The sequence below is a fragment of the Triturus cristatus genome, chromosome 1_2 (assembly GCF_964204655.1).
Source record: "Triturus cristatus chromosome 1_2, aTriCri1.1, whole genome shotgun sequence".
Taxonomy (NCBI): domain Eukaryota; kingdom Metazoa; phylum Chordata; class Amphibia; order Caudata; family Salamandridae; genus Triturus; species Triturus cristatus.
The window spans coordinates 93,988,898-94,012,205 of NC_140580.1; the positions used below are offsets into that span (position 1 = coordinate 93,988,898).

Sequence of the window (23,308 nt, forward strand, 5' to 3'; positions counted from 1 at the left end):
TGTGGACATTAACCCCTTAGTTCCAAAGTCCACTTGCAATTAATTTTTGGACACTCCTGCTCTGCACAGGCAGGTTGGGGGTTTTTACTCCCTCCATTAGTCCTGAGTCTTTGCAGGATAGTTTTTTCCCTTTATTCTTCATTGGCTCCTTTGCCCCGGCATTGCTCCCATCAGACACCCTAACTCTTTACTGTGGTTTGATAATTGTGATTCCCTCTGGGGACCTTTTGATTGAATATTGGCAATATTCACCTGAGTCATGGCAGACTGTGAGTTCTACCAACAGGAGGTAGCTGCGTGTGAGGACCAGGGAGATGACGCTTATTATTATGATGAATCAATGGAGGAAATTATTGACAAAAAGTTGGATGCCAAGCTTGATAAGGCGCTCTCCTCTGCCTTGTTACCAATTGCCCAGAAGCTAGAACTCCTTGTTCCTCCTAACCCCTCTCCCTCGGGGCCCTCATCTGTCCCAGCGCCCCTTCCCACACCAGAACCTCCTGGTCTTCTCTGGCCACATGTACACACTTGCTCGAAACTCTACAAATCCAAAGAGCAGGCTCAGGATGGCGCCCCTGCCTCCCCCTTCTTCCCCCATTCATATCCCCGATACCACTACAGATACAGGCACCGACACAGACTCATCCCAAGAGTCTAGGCCTCGCAAATGCGCTAAGAAGCGCAAACACTCATCTTCCCCCGTCCAATCCTCTCCTTTTATGCTCGACCCCTCCGACATTGTCCACCCGCGCTCTGCTGATTGGGTCCCTCCCCCTGCAGTTGCAGATTACATGCAAACACATTTACATAAAAGTTTCGATAAGGATGTGAGGGCTCGCTTAAAATCCGAATGCCCCCGTCCAGATCTAGCGCATAAGGTGGCGGTTACCCCAGACAAAGATTCTTCTATGACCACCTTCTTGAAAAAATACAAAAAGGATCCGAAGAAAGGGATCGACCGCACCCTTCGGGCGTGTCAAGATAAACTGTTAGACCTTGCAGGCCCTCTGGCCAAGATTCTTGAGCTAGCCCTACAGGCACAAGAGACGGGGCCGCTATTCACCCAGAGGTCCTGGCGGGATGGGCACAAAGGGCAATCTGCATGCCTGGTGACGCTAACTGCACCTTGGCCTCCGAACGGCGCATATCTGTTCTACTTAGAATTGACCCGCAATTGGTGGAGTTGGCCTCGTCTGAACTGGGCCCGCTAGCTGAAGGCCAACTTTTTGGTGAGAAATTTGTAAAGGACATTGCCAAATTCGTGAGCACCTTCGCCTCAATGGATAAGTCACAGTCCTCGTTGAAGAGAGTGTTTCATCAGGTCTCTGGTAGGGCCGGGCGTGGCAGAGGATGCTCGACCGGATGCTACACCAACCCCAGTCCTCAGAGAGGTTTCGCTCCCAGGCGCAGGGGTTACACCCAGGAGCCAGAGTAGGCCGGCTTCTACCCCTCCAGGTCTCGAGGCTACAGGGGCCATTTCAACAGAGGTTTTAACGGAGGCTACAAAAGCTTTGATTCCCAGTCTTCCGGTAAGTCCTGTGTGTCCGACGATTCCCCTAGGGGGCAGATTGTTGCATTTTGTGGTAAATTGGACACACCTAACCACAGATGTTTGGGTCCTTCAGGTTGTTCAGGGTTATCAGATAGAACTTCTGGATTCCCCGTGTCAAATGACTCCTCCTCGATCTCTCGTTTTTTCCCTTCAAGAACAGATTTTTATAGACTCCGAGCTTCAAGAGCTTTTGGCCAAGCAGGCTATTGCCGTAGGATCCTTCATCCGCGGAGGATTTTGCAGCAACGTCTTCTTGGTGCAAAAGAAAGGAGGAGGTCAGAGACTAGTACTAAATCTCAGAGATTTCAATCCCTTCATAGTCTACAGACATTTCAAGATGGAGGGCATCCATCTTCTGAGAGATCTCCTGTTGGAGAAGGACTGGATGGTCAATCTGGACCTGAAAGATGCCTACCTCATGGTCCCAATTTGCCCCTCTCATCAGAAGTTCCTTCTGTTCCAATGGAAAGGTTAATGGTACCGCTATCGCACACTCCCCTTTGGCCTGTCGTCAGCCCCGTGGGTTTTCACCAAGCTCTTGAAACCGGTAGTTTCCCGCCTTCGGGAAATGGGAGTGCGCATGATTGTCTACCTCGACGATATGCTCGTTCTGTCTCAAGAGCTGAACCTTCTCCTCACTCACTTGGAGTGGAGGATGTCCCTCTTACAGGATCTGGGCTTCGTCATAAACATCGAAAAGTCAATGATAATTCCGAGCCAACAGATAGAATTCCTGGGTTTCCAGATAAATTCAGTCTCTGCGCAACTACTCCTCCCACTGACCAAGATCAGGTCTATCAAAAGGGAAATCAAAACCACCCTGTCCAAAAAAATGATTTCATTAAGAGGATTGGCGAGAATAGTGGGCCTTCTAGCCCCTTCCATCCAAGCCGTCTTCCCAGGCCCACTACATTATCGGGCCCTTCAGCACCTCAAGTTTTATTACATTCAGAAGAAGTTTCACTACGACCATCTCATTCCTCTCTCTCCAGACGCTCGAGAAGAGCTTCTTTGGTGGTTGGAACACATGACGGCCTGGAATGGAAGGGCGATTTTTGTTGCTTCCCCAGACGTCATTGTCGAGTCCGACGCCAGCCGCTGGGGTTGGGGTGCTCGGTGTGGAGACTTTGCCACAGGCGGACGCTGGTCTGCCGACGAGTTAAGGTTGCACATCAACTGTCTTGAGTTACTAGCAGGCTCATTTGCGATAAGGTAAATATCTCCTCTGAAGAGCAATTGTTGCTTCCTCCTCCGGATGGACAATGTGTCGGCGGTGAGATATATCAATCGCCTGGGGGGGACGAGGTCTCGTATTTTGGTCAACATAGTGAAGGGGTTCTGGCATTTCTGCCTAGATCACAGGATCAATGTCATAGCAGAGTATTTTCCGGGCAAACTCAACCAGGTGGCGGATTGGAATTCCTCAGGGATTACAGCGACTGGAGGCTTCACCCCATGTTGTTTGAGAAGATCATGCGTATGCGAGGGCATTGCAAGATAGACCTCTTTGCCTCCCACCTCAATGCCCATCTCCCGCTGTTCTTCAGCTGGAGACCAGACCCGATGGCGATGAGAACGGACGCGTTCCTTCACCATTGGGGACCACAGAGGAATTATGCGTTTCCTCCTTTTGCCTTGATCCAGAGAGTGGCGGCCCTGGTCCGTCGGCAGGCGGCCTTAATAGTGTTGGTGACACCGTTGTGGAAGACTCAATCTTGGTTTCCCACACTATTGGATTTGTCTGTGGATTTTCCTTTTCAGCTTCCGATATTCCCAACGCTTCTTCAGGACCCAGTGGGAGCTTGCCATCCGCTGGTCCTGCAGAACCAACTACCTCTCATGGTGTGGACGCTCTCAGGAGACATGAGAGCATTGAAGGACTTTCACAGGCAGCTGCCGGCTTTATACAACAAGCTTGGGCTCCATCCACCCGGAAACGATATTCAGCTTCTTGGAAGCGATGGGTGGGTTGGTGCCTTCAACGGCAGGTAGATCCCGTGGGATCAGATGTAACAGAGATTTTGAACTTTCTGTCTGAGTGTGCGGAATCGGGCCTTTCCTACAGATCTCTTAACAACTTCAGGTCTGCGATTTCGGCAGGTCATGATTCTATTGATGGTAAACCGGTGGGGATGCATCCCCTGGTATGTAAGTTACTTAAGGGTGTCAGGGTGTCTAATCCCCCTCATCCCAGATATTCTACTTTATGGGATGTTTCTAAGGTCCTCTCCTTACTGCAGTCCTGGCCAGATAATAAAGACCTTTCCTTGAAGCAGTTATCGGCCAAACTCACCATGTTGTTATGTTTAATCTCCTGTCGCAGAGAGTCTGATGTACGTGCTCTGAACCTTTCAGGCAGAATGTTTTCTCCACAGGGTTTCTCTTTCATCATCACGAGACGGACAAAAATGATGTCATGTTCAGTGGAGTATCCTACTTTCCCTCATAATAATAAATTGTGTGTTTTGCAATGTTTGAAATGTTATGAGGAACGCACTCTTGCACACAGGTCTGATCCGTTGGGTCAGTTGCTATTAGCGATTCAAAAACCTTTCAGACCGGTCTCAGCTGCCACTTTGGCTAGGTGGGTCAGATGGGTGATGTCAGAAGCTGGCATTGATATCTCGGTATATGGTGCTCATTCCGCTAGAGGAGCTATGGCCTCTAAGGCGTACATATTGGGATCTAGTTTAGAGGATATCCTGAAAGCGGCTGACTGGTCTACTGATTCAATGCTTAAGGTGTTTTATTACAAGTCTATTTCCCATGTTTCTTCTGTTGTTATTGATGAGCTTTGAACCTGCATAATCAGAAGTCTCCAGTCCTGACATAGTATACAAAATTTTCCAGCTATCGCGACAAGAATTTTAGGAGGCGAGGATTATCCCACCCGTTGGGACAGTTAGTATCAACTGTTAAGTTGTATTATTTGTTATGTTCATAACATTATTAAATGCCCACCCTAAAAGAGTCAAGTTTGTGGGTTCCCTATTTTCAAACTTTGTTTCTATTTTCAGGAAACGATTCTAATAAGAACTGAAGTGCTACTCCGGCTGGAGATGGATCACCTCATTGAGAAGATGGATGTTGATCATAAGTCTTTTGGGTATATTCTCCGTTGAGAATAGGAAGGAACTGTTTATCTCTCCGTTGAGAGTTGGAACTGTGTTTTTCGTTCAGACTTTATGGACTGGTTTAGCAAAGAAAGAGGAAGCCAGGATGGTGTTTCTCTATTTTGTATACTTTGACATGTGGCCATTGGCTGTTTGAGGAGGCGTGGTTCAAAGCCTCATGGGAAATTATGTTTTTTACTTGTGTAGTTTACTTTTAATTGGCTGCTATTGAGTCAGTAAATAAATTGAGACTGCATAATCATCGCCTCCGTATCCTTAATAGAATCTAAAATTCTTGTCGCGATAGCTGGAAAATGCTGTATTCACCTACATAAAAATACATCCATGCTTTCCTTAGTCAGTGCCTGGTTGAAAAGCAAGCAAAAGGCACACAGATGATGGACAGAATGTAGAGCAAATCAAACATTCTCCCCAGTCAATAGATCTGGGTTAAATCCACCGTTCTTTTGCTCACCATGCCACCCCAGTTTGGACCCAGCCATATGCAAATCAGTCCTGACCCTGTGCCTCATGGGAACAGTCCAGCCCGAGCTGCCAAGCCAGGTACTCCCTGGACCAGAAACAAGCATCCTGGGACCGGTTTTGGGGCATCACCCCATACCAGCCAGGCTTGTTGAAAACCACAGCAGAGCATGTGCCACAGTGAATTGTGCTGCAGCTACTCCACGTCGGAAATTATGCATATGGAGACACAAGTCAGAAGAGAAAGGTTCACTTTATTTATTGATTTGGATGTGATGTCATTCTGTCAATTTCAGGGCACACTGGTTATCACAAAGAGAAGCAGAGGGATTGATTCCCAGTGACTCAAAGAGGCTCTCTCTCGCTCAAGGAAATGTGCTCTATCCGTTCATGGATACATCCTGCCTGACCGCGGTCACCCCATCCACCCATGCCACAGGTTGTTCGCGCTCAGGCAGAAGTAAGGAAAGGAGTAAAGTAGAGAGGCGAGTACCAAGAGCAGAAGAGGCACTTACAGGAGGAGTGGATGCTGGGGAAGCTCTTCCGGCCCTCGGACACCAGGTCCGCCTCGCCTGTGCAGTGCATCTCCGAGTTCATGACTCCATCCGGGAAGCAGCGGTAAAAGAAATCCGGCCGCGGCCTGAAAAGAAGTCAGAAATGTACCGTGAGCAGATACCCTCAGTGACGTGAGCATGTATCAAGATTAATGACAGTATACTGAAAGACAGATTACTGCTAACTACCAGCCTGCAACGGGTCAGGGGCCCACCCGGACAAAGGTGGAAGGGCAGAAGCCCGACGTCACATCACAGGTTGTAATTCGCAAGAATCTGTCATTGATTACACGACATTTTTTAGTTAGGTTCCTTAGCCATGTTAACTCGTCATTATCAAACAGGAAATGGGTTATAGAACAGTAAAGAAAAAACACCGTAGGGCAAGTATGACCAGCACATCATTTTAAGTGGGATGCTGGTAAACATTGAGGTCGTCTAAGTGTTTATAGATTTTTAATTAGGTTGTACCTCTTCTATACTTTCCCACCACGGCGTTAACATTATTAAACAAGCAAGCCAGTGATAATAAACTGACACACATCGAATTTTCCTACTGCAGTCGAATAGTGACATCACTACTAATCTCTACAAAGAAGATTTCGTCACCACTCTACTGTAACAAATAATGTATAACAAGTAATAAATGAGTTGTGATGTCAGACAGCCGCGGTTTAGGCCGGAATCAACGTGAAAAGACGCCCCCTCCCTGCTGCTTAAGCAGCGAAGAGAAAAGACAGCTTTTTAGCTTCCTTTCTTTAGAATTTTCCCTCCCTGAAACTTGTAACGATTTGTGTGCCTGCTACAATCCAGATTCAACATTTATTTGACATTTCTATAACCGAAGAACTCCTTCTTTAGAACGAGAATAAAAAAAAGCATCTAAAATGGGTTGGAGGGAGAAAGTGGTGGTGTTAAAATGTATTTTATGTGTAACAAATATGGAATGATGTATCCTCTGCCGTAAATCATGATGATAATGCAAATCTCTGAGGAGCTGCATGACCATGTCGAGTAACAAGGCCGAAGGCTGAGTTGTGAAACTCCGAGTTAACTTTAGTGAACAATGAAATGTGGTAAAATGAGTTCCGCCACACTTCATGCTATGGGCAGTGCCAAACAGGAGCATGCTTTTCATGCAATCCCTTTGCAAAGACTGACTAACATCTTTTTTGTGTTAGGAGAGTTTTGTATAGCGTTGCACGCTATAGGGGCATCTCATATTTCAGCTACTTCAGAGTGCTTAAGATAAGAACCTGAAAGTTGTGAAGATGCGGGATGTCAGAGTCTAATGGTCAGCAGAAGACTCCAGTCCAATGTCCTTTAATCACTATCTCCGACTTGTACACAGATATGGGCAGTGCAGAGCACTTCAATTTTGAGACCTTTCTGGAACGCATGTAATATGGCTCTGTCCACAGACTTGGGCTTAATGTTTTCCACAAAATGGAACCTAAGGGGGATATTTTCAAGAACTTGTGATAACTACCGCAAAAGTAACTTAACGCAACTCTTCACATTACAGTCTATCGCGGGAAAATAACACAGTGGTATCAATCAATCAATCGATCAATCAATCAATCAATCATTTGTAAAGCGCACTACATACCCACGAGGGTCTCAAGGTGCTGGGGGGAGGGAGGGCCACTACTGATCGAACAGCCAGGTCTTGAGTATCCTCCTGAAGGTCAGCAGTTCTTGGGTCTGTCGTAGGCTCAGTGGGAGGGTGTTCCATGTCTTGGCGGTGAGGTGGGAGAAGGATCTCTCACCAGTGGTTGTTCTTCGGATGCACGGGACGGTGGTGAGTGAGAGGTCGGCGGAGCGTAGCTGGCAGTTGGGGATGTAGAAGGAGAGCCGTCTGTTGAGGTAGGCTGGGCCGCTCTTGTGGAGTGCTTTGTGTGCGTGGATGAGGAGCTTGAAGGATATCCTCTTGTTGACGGGGAGCCAGTGCAGGTTTCTCAAGTGGGGGGTGATGTGGCCGTGTCGTGGTTCATCGAGGATCAGTCGTGCCGAGGCGTTTTGGATGAGATTGGTCGGGGCTTCCGCGTAGAGGGCGTTTCCGTAGTCGAGTCTGCTGCTGACGAGGGCCTGGGTGACTGTCTTTCTTGTATCTGTCGGGATCTATCTGTAGATCTTGAGGAGCATGTAGAGGGTGTTAAAGCAGGAGGAGGAGACGGCGTTGACTTGCTTGGTCATTGAGAGCGTTGTGTCGAGGATGATTCCCAGGTTGCGTGCGTGGTCGGTGGGTGTCGGGGCTCCCCCCAGTGCCATCGGCCACCAGGAGTCATCCCAGGCTGAAGGGTTGGAGCCAAGGATGAGGACCTCCATCTTGTCCGAGTTCAGCTTCAGACGGCTGATCTTCATCCAGTCGGCGACGGCCTTCATTCCTTCGTGGATGCTGGCTTTGGTGGTGATGGGGTCCTTGGTGAGGGAGAGGATCAGTTGAGTGTCGTCGGCATAGGAGATTATGTTGAGGTCGTGCTGTCGGGCGACGTGTGCGAGCGGGGCCATGTAAATGTTGAACAGTGTCAGGCTATTCCCAAGCCAGCGGCACCATGCCATAGGCCCATGATAATGTGTCAAATGTCCGTGATGAAGTCAACGCGAAGCCGCAAAAATGCGAAACACGAACGCAAAAAAAGCTGCGATGAGGCCAATCGCGATACAAAAACCAACGAAAACCAGCCACAGGCTTGCAAATCCCACGCGTCATGCGGGAAAATTCACTATAAAAGCAACGGAAATAAAGGGAGAAAAAAAGTAACTGCGTAGCACCATAGATGAACCCGGACCGAGTGCAGAGGCCAACGTGAACCCCACAAACCCCACAGACCACCAGCAAAGAACAGCGGGGTCGGAGAAGGCAAAGGAGAAGAGTGAGAGGAAGACGGGGTGCAGTCCACAGGAAAACCAGATCACCGTCACGGAGGTGACAGAACACTACCATCAACTGACACACAATTAGACCAACATGAATGCAGTCGGAGTGTCGAGGAGGGCAATGGAGGAGGCCACGAGGTGCTGGCATGATGTGAAAAGCCAAACCAAGCAGCCAACAGGAAGGCAGCAACGGCGACAGGAGGTGGGAGTCCTGTGCCACAGGAGGAGCAGGAGGAAATGGGGGCCACAGTCATCAGTGTGGAGAAACTGCAAGGAGTTGGGAGTCAGGACACAGCTCGAAAGGACCTGACACAACATCAACAGGGTGAGTAACAACCATGGACTGGGGGTACGGGGGAAGATAGGCACAATGGCACACATGCACAACGATGTGTAGCACACTGCACACCCACAATGACCCTGCATCATGTCCCTGATCCTCGTGGCACACTGCAGCACACACAAATAGCAATCAAAGCACATCCACATTGACGACAATGTATTACAACGTGCAGACCCGATAACGCAGAACAGAGGACACAACTGGCTGCGCTCATGCGCTGTAACAGGTCAACCACATCTAACAGAGCAGGAAACTGTGAGAAGGAAATGTACACGTTCAACCTCACATCCGTCATGTAGTCCAAATGTCCACTGTCCCGCATCAAAATCCAGCACCTCCCAAACAGTCACAATGTCCATAGTAATACAGTCTGCATGTAAACAAGAACAATGCGCCAACATACATGTCAACACAATGTCAACATGCATCTCCCCTTCATATTGCAAAGGGACAAACAACACCTCCAGCAGAGCAGACCAGACTACTCATCAGCAATGGTGGAGAGGACCACCACACCACCGACGGCCCACAACAGCTCATGTACATCCCTGGCAACCCACCACCAGGACCAGGACAGCCAAGCTACATAGAGGAGAACCCAGCCCATGCACAGACCACACAGCAGGAAACACCCGCCAGCATGGCTGGCTCCCAATGCCTCACCGAGCCACACATGGCATTCCAATGCCAGGTGTCAGGATGCCAAACGGAGGTGGCCGAACAGGTGTGGGTGGGGTCCGAACCCATGGATTACAAACTAGATCACATGCATGGGTGTCTAATTCCCCTCAGGTGCAGGGGCAACCTACACTACATAAAGAGACCCACACTGCGACAGAGACACATGCATTTGCACATTTCCAGTACTGAACCACGCCCAGAGGCATGCAATCATCATTCATAAACCCTCACTGGACCTGCGTACGACGGCCCAGTACACTCCTCTTACATATTGAGTGGGTGACGATAAAGCTACATGTCCAAGGTCTAACACGCTGCCTGTGGTGACATGTTGGCATATGCTGTACACAACACAATGTAATGTTGTCTGGCTCGGGCCCTCATGCATACATTATGACCACACGCAGATAGTTCATGGAACTGGCCACGAGCATGTGTGCCCGGCTCCTTTATTGGCAGAGCCACATGTACAGTGACGCCTGTGCTGGATGTGGGAGGGGTGAGTGTGAGCCAGCCCCCACGGAGTGGTTGGTGCTGGCAACAATTTGAACAGTGAACACCATTAAAACAGAAACTGCAAACTCCAGCATAACAGAGACAAATGCGGAGCATCATGGAGGTAGCCGGAGCAAGTACAGAGGTCACCCAATATGCAAACAGAAGTGTCCATGAGTTGCAGTGCACCGATGTTGGGGCACCTGGAGTGCCGAGCAGGGTATCAAGCAGATGATGGCATCCACCACAGGTTTGAGCAACTCCATTAGTCTGCCAGTACAACTGTTTCGACTCTTGCAGTTGGCGGTTGGAGGTGGCCCTGGCGGTGGTGGCGTGTGCCTCCTACGGTGTTGCGTCGTCCGGGCCGGTCAGGGCTCGATTTGATGTGTGAGCCCTGGTGCAACGCAGTTGAGGCCGGATGTAGCGGACAGCGCAGGGCCACATACACATGGCGTCGATGACCCCAAGGCCATCGTCTCAGAGGCCATCCAATATCTCACGAGCCAGGGTCCCTGACTTGAACCGCACAGAGTCAGTGGCCCCGTATGCACTGCGGCAGACACAGGCACACCGCCACAGGATGGTGACTTGCAGTGCAGTGAGATGGGCCACGCAAGCTGAGCGGGTCCTCATCGATGTCCGAGGTGAATGTGACAGAGGGTTGTGGGGGACAGTGGAAGGTGTCCTCCAGGGCATGATGCAGAGGGTAGAAGCCGTCCGGAAGCAGCAAATGGAGGAGTGGAATGCTACTGCCTCGTTTTTGCCACTAAGTCAGTATCACGGACATTATGGTGACGACAACCCCCAGTCCATGGACTCAGTCGCCACCAAAGTTCAACCCAAAAGTGTCCCTGGATCTCGGGGAACAGATTTAGGGGCACCAGAGCTGAAAGGGCATGCAGTCTGCGATGAGGCCAGTACAATGATACCAAGTCTGCCAGAAACAAATCAAGACTGATTTAGATATGTGTTGGTCCTACTCGACCGCAGTGTAGGCCCGAGGCAGCGGTCAGCGCGGGCCAAATGCAGTTCAGCGAGCTCCTCCTGGAACTCTAACACACGACATTGACATGGCATTTGGGGGTTACTTGTGGTTGACGAAGGTAAAAGCACCAGAGCTGAGCGGGTGTTCAGTCAGCGAAGATGACGTGTCCTTCCTGAAACGACTTCCGATGTAAAGCCACACGTGGTAACAACGCGGTCATTGTAACGACCGCGTTGTAACCTACCGCGTGGTATTTGCTCACGGTGTAACATCATACATTTGTGCACCATAGATCGTGCCTTCAACTTTCGTCAAATGAAGCATAATACAGTCTGCCTCACTTTCCGACTTTTGCGTCTCGATTTTTCCAACATCATGATGCCATCAAAGGCTCTGGCTATGAGATCTTCTTTTTCAAAAACATTATGCTTCCCTTTATTCAACATCGCTGACACCTTCTTTTTGCACCCACAAATTATCCTTATTTTAGAAAAAATCCCAATTTTGATTTAAACATTTTAAGCAAAAGAGTGAAATCGATTTCACAAATTAACACAATAATTAATGAGATTAAACTAGGGTATCACATCTTAATATCACTAACATTGAAACTCCTTCTCAAAATTGTCACCCTTTTCTATTATACTACGTTATAAACTCACACTCTTCTTCACATAAACTTCATAAAAATGAATTTTTAGTTTGACCAGTAGCTTGTACAATTGCTTTTAAATGCTTAAGTTACAACATTCCAAGAATCTTCTAATGTTGAAATTTCTTCCAGGGCAGCACTGAAGTCCAACAGATATGGAGTTAGAAACTCTCTATTGGGGAAAACGCGAGGAAAAACATTACATGATAATACCTATGAGAGGGAAATTTACAAAAGGTTGCACCTTCTGCCACAGATGAATCTAAATATGTGCAGAAGCAACAATACTTAACATTCATGATACTAATATATTCCTATAACACATTTGAATATAGATTCTCCCTATAAATACCTACAGATCTATCCTTATGTGGTAATTTCACATCTAATATATTATTGTGTATAGAGGTTAATCCAACTTGTGGTGGTGAAACATATCCAACTGGAGAAATCAAACACAGTAAAAGGCCAACTAGAAATATAAAAATAACTATGGATGAAATTCCATCAAAACGTTTGCAGAACCTTCGACTGCCACTTGCCATCTTCTACTAAGTAAATATAAAAATGAGACAGGACACCCAACTTCTAAAAATGTTCAAAATCAGGACTCAATCTTCAATTACTTCAGATTTTTAGTTCATGGAATTTAGGAAACCCTACTACCTTCATCTGGATACCTAAGGCACAAAACAAAAATCAATTATAGAGATCTTCTTACGTGTTTCAAAATTTCCAATCAAAAATTTTTTTATTGAGTTCAAGGTGGTTCTTCAGGTTCCTCTTCAAAAAAGAACTGACAGCATTTTGTCAAATTATAGACCACCACATCTGATTTTTCATCTGCAGAAAGTAAAGATGGATAATTCCATTCAAGTGATGCATATTTTCTGTTTGGCTCTTGTTGGGCCAAGCCCTTATGCAGGGTGTGAGAAATTGAGTTATTTATTGACTGGGGTGTGAGCCCTGGTCAAACAGAATCTAGAATCGTTGTCGGGGTGCGGCACAAGCCAACCCTAAATTGACCTGTGCTCAACTCTCTTGTAGCATGGCACAGAGCAGTCAGGCTTAACCTAGAGACAATGTGTAAAGTATTTGTGCAACACTTCAACAGTAATACAGTAAAAACACCACACAAAAAGGATCGCACACCAGGTTAGAAAAACAGAACTTTTTAAAATAAATAAAACAAGATTAAAACAAAAAACATCCAACCAGTAGAATCAGACGTCTGCAATTTTAATTTTTTTTGTTGCAATAGCACCAAAAAACATAAAGGGACAACTGTGGCTATCTGGTAATGCCGGGACAAAGTCACAAGTTCAGGTCAACAACGATGGAGTGCGGGTTGGCAACAGTGACCCAGTTAGGTCCTCTGAACAAAGTAGCTTAAATCCTGGTTCTCAGAGCATTGCATGGATCAGCGTCAAGGATAAGCTGTGCAGCCAAAGCGATGTGTCAGTTCTGAGATGAAGCCAGGCTGTGATGCACGGGCCTTTATCTTTGTCGGGGTTCCTGTCGAAGGCGCTTGCAATGTAATGTCTGGTGCTGAGGATGGGGCGTGCAGTTGGAGCGATGCGCCGGTTCCGACGAGCTGTGAGGCTGTGATGTGGAGTCCGTTGTTGGGGCTGCCGTCGATTAGAGATGCAAGAGCCCATGCTTGGAATTCGTAGCGCAGTCAGGGGGATGTGTCATTTCCGAAGAGCTACAATGCAATGCAGGTAGGTTTGTGACAATCCATGGGGAATGGCACTGCATCCGTTTTGTTCAGGCTTGTGCTGCGCAGGACAGGGGATTATTCAGTTCCGCTGGATCCACATAGGCTGGCAGAGCACTTTAAGCCCACTTCCAATGGTCCAGGAGTGGGGTGGTACTTATTGACAGAAGGCAGAGTCCAGCTGGAGATGCATGGTTGCTGGAAGCCTGTTATGTCCCTGATGCTTCCGATTAGGAGGCCAGCCAACTAGCCCTTGGAGTCACTCTGGGTTCTGAGTTTAAGAGATGCAGGTCTAATCCTTCTCACCCAGGCAAGGATCAGCAGGTCAGCATTGCAGGGCAGCAGTCCAGCTTAGTGTCAGTCCTTTCAGCAGCACAGCAGTCCTTCTTCCTGGCTGAGTATTTACAGGTCTAGATGTGCACTGAAGTGATGGTGTCTGAGATCCAGTATATATATTCAGTTGTGCCTCTGAAGTGGGGAGAAGCTTCTAGAGGCATGCTTTTGAAGTGCACAGGTGTCCTGCCTTCCTGGCCCTGGCTCCTGACTAAATACAGGAGTATGCAGCCCTTTGTGTGGCGACAGGATTCATCCTATTCAAGTGTAAGTGGGGTTGGACCCAGCTCCTCCCTCCCATCCAGTCCCACCTAAGCTCCCCATTGAGTGTAGCTGTCTAGGAGTAATACACAAAGTCCAACTGTCACCCACACCCAGTCATGTGACCCAGAGACAGGCTGAAGGCACCAAGACCCAGATGTACAGCGCCATTTAGCATTTCTTAATGGGCCAAATCACTATTAATTCCTATTAAGGAATCGTAAATAGGGATTACCTTTTTGCGATTCCTAAAGCCCATGTACAAAGCATTTCCTAAATGTGAATTTGGCATTTAGGAAATGCAATAACCATCGACTTCAATTCGATGGTAAACGTGCACAATATAAAAATGCATTACATATTTGTTTATTGTGACATGAAGGCACATGTGCCCTCAAGGCATAGGCGCACCTACATGTGCACTAGGAAATTCGGGGTGCCTCCAGGGGGACCTTAAGTCCAGAGACATCCTTGGCTTTGTATTTCTTAAATTGTGATTTCATATTAGGAAATTGCAATTTAGGAAATGCAAACCATTTCCAATTTTGCCCATAGGAGGGAATGCATTGGTGTTTACTATTTGCGATTCCCTAATCACTACTAAGGAGTGACATATTTTGTACATATCCTTTTGCATTTCTTAAATTGCGATTCCTAGGGAGTTGGTATTTAAGCATTGCAAACGAGAAACGTAGTACATCTGGCCCCAAATGGCAAGAAAATGACAACTTTCTAAAAGTGGCATTTTTGAAATTGTGAATTAAAATCCAACTTCACAATAAGTTAGGATTTTAAATTGTGTGATTCGACAGACACTAAACATGAAGGGGTTACCTGCTCACATTGGGAAATTATACTTATAAAAAGTAATAAGGAAATTCCAATGTATTGGAGAGACTGGCCTTGCTGTAGGGAAAAATTATATCAAGAGTTTTTCACTAGCAGGACATGTAAAACTCAAAAGTGTGTGTCCAACGTTTTAAATTCACTGCACCCCTCCCTTTGGGCTATCCAGGGCCTACCTTAGGGGTGACTTATGTGTTTTGAAAAGGAAGGTTTGGGTCTGGTAAATGGTTTACCTTACCAGGTCAAAATGGCAGTTTAAAATTGCACATATTCACACTGCAATGGCTGAAATGAGACATGTATAAAGTGCTACTTAAGTGAGTGGCACACTCAGTGCTGCAGGCCCACTGGTAGCATTTCATTTACAGGCCATGTGCACAGGTAGTACCACTTTACTAGGGATCTACAAGTAAATTAAATATGCCAATTGTGTATAGGCCCATCTAACATGTTTTAAGGAGACAGCACACACACTTTAGCACTGGTTAGCAGTGGTAAAGTGTCCATAAACCGGATGTCTAAAGGCAAAAAATTAGAGGAAAACCACAACAAAGATTCCAAATCTAACGCATGTCTCCCCGAAATTTTTTTGTCTTCTTTTGCTTTACCCATTTCTGTGGGCATTAGGACTCTGTGCATTTTTTCTTTAGTAATCAGTGGTAAAGTGCTTGTGCTTGTCAGGAAAACAATTGTGTTTTAAGGGGCCCACCTAAGCAGAAGAGATTTAGATTTGCTTGGTATCCTGATGGTTGCGGCGGCCTCCCCATCTCTGTCTGTTTTTGCGGAGACTGCTGCATGTGATAACCTCTACCGGATTAATGGTAACCCAAGATGGTGGCCACCATACAACCCTACATCAGCGCTCTAGTTCTCCTGCAGTGTCCTCAAGCCACATTGTTCCTCCTAAGCACAGGCTCAGTGAGCCGCGCATTTCAACTGTCTATTAAAGAGAGAGCAGCGTTTTTTCTTCACGCTTGCTCTGAAGAGAAAAGGATTGCCGTTATTTCTGATTTTAAGTCTCCACCTTCATGGAGTGGTGTGCACACCAGGGGTATTCCCCTTTTTTGAAGAGATTAGGGTTTCACAATGTTTGAGCTGAAATCCTTTGTTGCGAACAGAATTACTGAGGAACAGTTCATTGGACAATTCAAGGACTTGCAAAATGACAGTAAAAATAGAATTTTCATAACGCCTCTGTTTGAAGTCATAGATATATATATAAAACTGTTTGCTATTTTATAATATTCTCAACTGGGAATTTCCTAGAACCTTCATTGAGGATAATTCCAGAACTCCAGCCTTTTACTCTCTTCTGGTTATGTGTTCCAAGGTGTTTGAATGTTAATTGGAATGGTAGAATTCAAGAAAAGGTTTCTTCCAGGACACCCAATAGAGAGTAACTCAGGTCAAAAGAGAGTAAATGGTGAGAATCTGAGAGTAAGAATTGTTGAATGTTAAAGAAAAGTAATTTGAAGTTCACACTCCTCTCATCCTTCTTTAGGTTCTGCCAAAATACTTCCCTGAACTAGGACACACGTGCCTTCTGCGCTTACAGAAGAAGATCTCAAACAAGTATTGGGAGGCTTGGCAGGTCCCTGAATCTGGAGGCGGTCTCTCTTTCTTTTCCTATTCCCCTTTCCTCCCTGTGGGTGTTAGTGCAGACTTACATCAGTCGGTGCCGACAACTGCAGCTGGGACTTGGGATTCAAGCATCTGCTCCTGTGGACATCTGGCACTGTAGGTAAGATTTTCAAAATGCTCTCTCCCAACAGCCTAGTACAATTGGCACCTGCCTGATTGGTACATTTAATATACTTGTAAGTCCTGATTAAAAGGTGCTACATGTATCCAGGGTCTATAAATTAAATGCTAATACTGAGCAGCAGCACTCATTGTGCCACCCCCTAAAGTAGCCTTATAACACATGTCTCAGGTCTGCCACTGAAGCCTGTAGTGTAGTTTTAAACTGCCATTTCATCTAGGCCAAATAAACCTTTTACCAGGCCAAAACCTTCCTTTTTAATACACATAAGTCACACACATGGGAGGCACTGAAGGCTCATTTAGCAGGGTGCGTTGCATTGAGAAAGTAGGACATGCACTTAAGTTTTCTATGTTCTTGCTGTGAAAATCTCCCACAGCCACTTTTCACTGTTGTAGGGCCTATGCCTCCCATTGACTAATATCAGGTTACCTTATCACATTTAATAAGTGATAACTTTGTATTGGAAGCCGATACAAATATACAGTTTTCATTCAAATGAATTGTAATATAAAATCCTCTTTATTTTATTTTATTTATAAAGTTTGTATAGTGCATAGTTTTGTATAATGATGAAGTTGGATTTTAAGTCACAATTTTGAAAATGCCATTTGTAGAAAGATGGCATTTTCTTGTCCTAGCCATTTGTGCCTTCTGCCTCTAACATGGGTCCCATACCTGTAAATGGCTTTGTGCTGTGGGGTTTGTGTATTGCTCCCGGACAATAAGACCCCACAGGATATTGTGGTATTGCTCTAAAAAAAATCAGCATAAAATGGAACCTTTGCGATACACATGCATTTGTTACAGCATTTTTGCAGCAAATACAGTGATAGAAATGTAACTGTTTTTCACCTTTTTATTCTTTTTGGGTTAGCTCAGTGGGCTGCATACCCCTAAAAGGCCATTCCGGCATCCTGCTGCCCACAAGTCATCCTAAAGACTCATATACATGACATCCTGTCTCTCTTCCCACCCGCCTCTAAAGCCTATGTAAATTTTAAGACATTAAGGTACTTTGATGAAAATGCGTCCATATTATATAGCCAGCACTTTGTTTTCCTTTAGTAAACTTTACAATCATGCAAATCATTGGAAGAGCACAATCTTTTTTGTTGCTATTTGCCATCCATATGCTGCTTAAGCGGCCTGAGTCGCCCTATGTGTACTCTCCATCCAGGTGCCACTGCCTCTTCCACCCAGACTACGTTGTAACTGGAAGTGGTGGTGTGGCTTCGTAGTCGAGGGTTAAAGCCTTTGTTTTAAGACCTGTAGGTGGAGGTAGCCCACTGGCATTCATTACTTAAAGATCCACCAGGTCCCTATAAATTGGTTTGCTTGCCTTTATCATGTGTGGGCATTTGTGGAAGTTGTGGTTGGATGTGTATGTTGTTCACAGAAGAAAGTCTGCTTTGTGGTTCCATTTCGACTCTGTGTGATAATGACTCTTCTTTGGGAAGACTGGGTATTTCCAGCCTGGTACTTCTCCCTCACAAGCCAACCTCCCCAAAACCTGCTCTACCAGCAGCCTATTGCTTTGCTCTATGTAATATGCCATAATATCATTACTGTTAATATCACCAGACAGAAATATTATCTTAAGTACCCATTAGAAAGATATTGTGCCATTACGTGTAAATATTTTATTATTAACTCCAGTGGAACGATATGATGGCAATATAGGATTACAGCAATATATAGGATTATATATTGCTGTCTGACAATATTTGGTTACCATGTTCTGGTACCATGGTTCCTGAGTGAAACCCACCTATCCCCATCTTCCAGGATCGTTGCTGGTTTTCTAGGAAATGGCAGCAAATAAAGGTTTTGTTTGATCTACAATCCACAAACCACCAGGACCAGTCATGCCACTTTGATCTGAAACACTTGGTTTTGTAGCTGAGGAAAACTGTAGCATGAGCTCAAGAAGCACTTTGGCCACCAGAGAAGGACAATCAATCAATTATTTGGTACATTATCTGTACTATGAGGAAGCCTTTTCTTCAGAACAGGAATATATATATTTCAGTAAGACTTTAACACCCCCTTCCCCCCCCCAGAGTTGCTACTGTCCTTTTATTCACCCTGAGCAAGAATCCTATGTGAAACTACTGCAGTGACATTAGGAGAAAATTATAGCTTATCTGCCAGAATTAGGAGTTAGATTGTGCCTGTCAGGAGATGCCAACTTGATTTTAGGAGTACTCACAGAATAACCAGTTGAGAAGGGAATGCATGTGGGAGACATTCCACTGAGAAAAGATTACTTAGTAGCCCAGGTTTCTTTCTCTTTACAATGAAATGTCAACAGCCTTCGAGAAGTAGATTAGCCTCCTCCATCCATGCACTATCTTCCAGCAGTAGAGGTATTTATGGAGTGGGGTGAGAAAGACAATGAGCCGCAAACACATGAGTTTTTACAATTCATATACACAGTAGGGCACAGGAAAAAGACCAAGGAATTGGTCCTGTAAAGCTTGCAGACACATGACCAAAACTAACCCAAATGACCAGAAAGCAAAATAGGAAATGGACTTGATTAGGGACCTCGATGACAGAGAATGTGAACGTATTTTACAAAATAAAACACACAGTATTAAGAAATGCTTGCTTTAAGTATATACAATTACATTTTTTGCTTCACGGGGGGATGTGTGGCCGGGCCGCAGACCAAGATGGCTGCATTGTCCCGAAGCTCGGTCCGACTCCCCGGAAGATCTGGCCCGTCTGGCGGCCCCAAATGCAGAACAGCCGCGGCGTGGGTCGCATTTGTCTCTGCAACACCTCCGGTCTCTGCCGAGTCCCTCCTTATGTTACCTGGTGATCGGGAACCGCAGCGGTATCGTGCTGTGTTTGAGGCGTGGTGAGCTCGGCGGAGCTGGGGCCCCGAGTAGTTCTACGGCCCGCTTGAGATACACACCCTTGGGCGCGATGAGGTGCGACATATCCTGACCATGCTTGGCCTGCCTGAGGCACCTCGGACCTGCACTGCGCGGAGCACGCCTTGCCCCTGTGTGGCTAGAGTGGCTGGGAGCGGTGAGTCTGAATTTCCAGAGTGCAGGGTCCCACCCGATACCCCCGGAGGCCCCGTAGTGACAGGGTCCATGGGCGAGCCTGGGGACAGGCCGCCCGGCTGTATCGGGGTGGGGCCCCTCCTCCCATTCGGACACCACTCCCTGCCCACCATTCAGCTCTCCTGCCTGTTTTTCGGCGACCTGGTTCCCCCTTTGGCATATCTTGGTAACAGTGGCTCTCACTCTGGAACATTGCCGCCTCATCGCAATGTGCCCTTGCACCTTGATTTGCTGACTGCTGGGCGTGGACCGCGGCCACATGCACTGGCGTCTTTGGGCTTTACCTCTCCTTTTGGCAGTGCCCTTGATCAGGTGGGCTCCCTCTTCTAGAATACGACCGGACCGGCTGGCCCAACCCCATTTTGATCCACTGTGCTATCCCCTGACGCCCTCCTCCTGCTTGTCCAGGCGGCCCCCGTTTTGTTCTCTCTTCCCCCTTCCACTGCCATGGGGAAAGCGGACCCGAAGCAAAGAAAGTTACCATTTGAGAAGGCAGTGAGCAGCACTGTCCCCCTTGGCGACACCATGGGGGAGAAGTGTGATTCTGAGGGCCCTACCCAACCAACAGTGCATGGCAATGAGGCCTTACTGGCGGAACTGCGGGCCGGATTCAAGGCCCTAGACACGCGGTTTGATTCCCTGGATAGGAGACTTGACACTATGGGGGCCAGACTAGAAAAGCACTATGTGCACTTGGATGCGGTGGAGGGCAGGGTTACCGACCTTGAAGATGGCTAGGCCCAGACAACCAAGTGCCTGGAAAGGATGGAGAGGGTGCTCAAGACCATTGCCATGAAAAATGAGGACTTGGAGGCCAGGGGGAGACGCAATAACATTTGAATTGTGGCTATTCCGGAATCCACGAACACGAGGCGGCTGGATGGGTTTGTGGAGGGCCTCCTCTGTGACCTGTTTGGCCACGACTCCTTCACTCCCACCTTTGTCATTGAAAAGGCACATCGCACCCTTGGTCACCGTCCTAATCCTGGGTGTTCTCCGCATCCGATCATGGCATGGCTCCTCAACTTCAGGGACAGGGACACTGCACTGCGTCTGGCCCGGGAGCGGGGGTCTCTGGACTGGCAGGATTCCACTGTCTCCTTGTATCCAGAATTCACTGCGACGGTTCAGGAGGCCCGTCGGGCGTTTGATGCAGTCAAAGTTGCTCTCCGTAAAGCTGGTCTAAGGTACGGGATGCTCTACCCTGCACGCTTGAAAGTGGACATAGACGGTAGATCCAGGATCTTTGACTTCCCGGCCGAGGTGCAGGAGCTTCTCAGACATCGGTAAAATAATGCCCAGCCGAATAGATCGCCCACACTGGATCGCTCTCCTCGTCTTCCTGACTCTGGCGCCAGCTCTGAACTGTTCTCTGCACAGGGATGGCGCCTCGCCACTCAAATGTGTTGATAAGTACAGACCCCCCGTTTTTTCTTAATTCGCTCCTCTTACAGACTCTAATGTGGCTGCTGGATGTGTGCCTTCACGATTTTTTATAAGTGGCATTCTTGCAAGCCCGGGGATTGTTTGGAGCATTGCATCCCCCCCCTGTGCTTTTTGCACCCATTTTGAACTGTACGGTTTGATTGTTGTACTGTTTGTCATGCTAATATTTGGGATTTCTCCTACGTAATGGGTCTGGGGATGGGTGGGGGTGGGAATGTTGCAGGTTACTGACCTTTCCTTTTTCCTTACTTGGTCTACTCGTTACATTTGCTAGATTATGATCCACTATTCTGATCTATCAAGACTTTTATCAATGTCACGTAGCACACGCCACACTGAGAATATTACCCTGTTATCTTGGAAATTTCGGGAACCTAATGATACCCGTAAGCGCAAGCAGGTGCTTCACTACTTGCAGCGTCATCAGACTGATGTTGCTTTCCTCCAAGAGACGCACCTCCCCCCCACTCCTCTCCAAACTTTGCCACTAGTTGGGGCCCCAACAGGTATTTTGCTTGGTACAGTAATTACTCAAGGGGAGTCTTGATACTAGTGCATAAACAGCTACCATTTAGAACGGTGGCGGTGCCCTCTGATTCGGATGGTAGGTACATTATGGTAAAGGGTTGGCTCCTTGGCCATACATTACTCCTGGTGAACGTATATGCACCCAATATAGACCGCCCTGACTTTTTCACTGAGCTTCATTCACGCATTGATACAATGGGGGCTGATCACATAATCCTGGGTGGCGACCTAAACATCCTGCTAAGTCTCCAGTTGGACAGCACTGCCACCGCCTCTGATTCCAAGCCCAGGGCCAGAAGAACTCTTTCAACACTGATTGATGCTTTTTGCCTCACTGACGTGGACTCATCTGGACCATTGGTTATTCACTCTTGGAGTAGCCAACTGGTCGCGCTCTGTCTCCCACCTCCCACGCACACTCTTGAACCACTCCCCAGTGGAGCTTGGGCTGTAAAGCCTGGGAGCCGGGGACAAGATGGGGCAATGGCGCTTTCACGAGATGGCCCTGCGAGATGCCATTTTCGAGGAGGAGTTGCATGCTGCTGTTGAAGAGTATATTGAGCTTAATGTGAACACCGTGGCCTCTAAGGCCTTGTTATAGGAGGCTTTTAAAGCTTATATTAGAGGGATATGTATTTCCAAAAGTGCAGGCATTTTAAAGGACCTCTGCTGCACATTGGCAGGGATTGAGACGCAGTTGGCTGCCCTGGACGCAACCCAGGAAGCTTACCGTTCTGTTCCCGAACTTCTGGGAAAGGCAACATTATTGACTGAATTTCAGGAAGCGGTGGAGAGGGAGGCCCATTTTCTGGGGAAGTACGGCATAGCCCAGCAGTATACGGAGGGGGAAAGCCCAGGACGCACACTAGCCAGATTGATTCACCCCAACCGCGGGCCCTCGTATATCAACGCTCTGTCTGGCTCTTGGGGCGAACTGATGACTGACTATACTGGTATTATCAACAGGGTATTTTCTTGCTATCAAGACATTTACAAGACCAGAGATGACCCTGACCTGGCTGCTAATAACACTTACCTTGATGAGATAGCCATGGTATGGCTGGATCAACCACACAGAGACTTTCTCGCTGAACCTTTCACGATAGACAAAGTGCTCCAAGCCATCGAAGATATGGACGGCTCAAAAGCACCCGGTCTCGATGGGTTCCCCTGATGTTTTTACAAAATCTTTAAAAAGACCCTTGTCCCTCATCTCATTGACTTGTTTCAGGAGGCCATCGAACGTGGTGAACTAGCCACACGCTGCGTTAAGCGGTTGTCATGCTCCTTCCCTAAGCCGGCAAAGACCCGCAGCGGTGTGAATCCTACAGGCCCCTCTCACTGCTGAATTTTGATTACAAAATTCTAGCAAAAATGATAGCCAATAGGCTCTCCCTGATTGTTGATACGATGATATCAGCTGCACAGGCAGGTTTTATCCTGCGCCGGTCCACAGCACTGAATTTGCACACTCTGTTCGCCACCCTCCATTGCTTCAACCCTTCTCTTCCGGCTGCGGCGGTCCTATTGGATGCCGAGAAAGCCTTTGACTTGCTGGAGTGGCCCTTTCTTAGAGCTACTGAGGTGCGACTCAGCATTC

The 23,308-nt window shown here is 47.3% G+C and overlaps 1 protein-coding gene across 1 annotated transcript in view; it reads right to left on the reverse strand.

Moving 5' to 3' along the window:
- PLPP4 (phospholipid phosphatase 4) overlaps positions 1-23,308 on the reverse strand; it is a 779,443-nt gene that overhangs the window by 189,787 nt on the left and 566,348 nt on the right. The window contains exon 5 of the mRNA XM_085602798.1: positions 5,664-5,788. Coding sequence (XP_085458924.1) covers positions 5,664-5,788 — 125 coding nt within the window. The remainder of the gene's footprint in view (positions 1-5,663; positions 5,789-23,308) is intronic.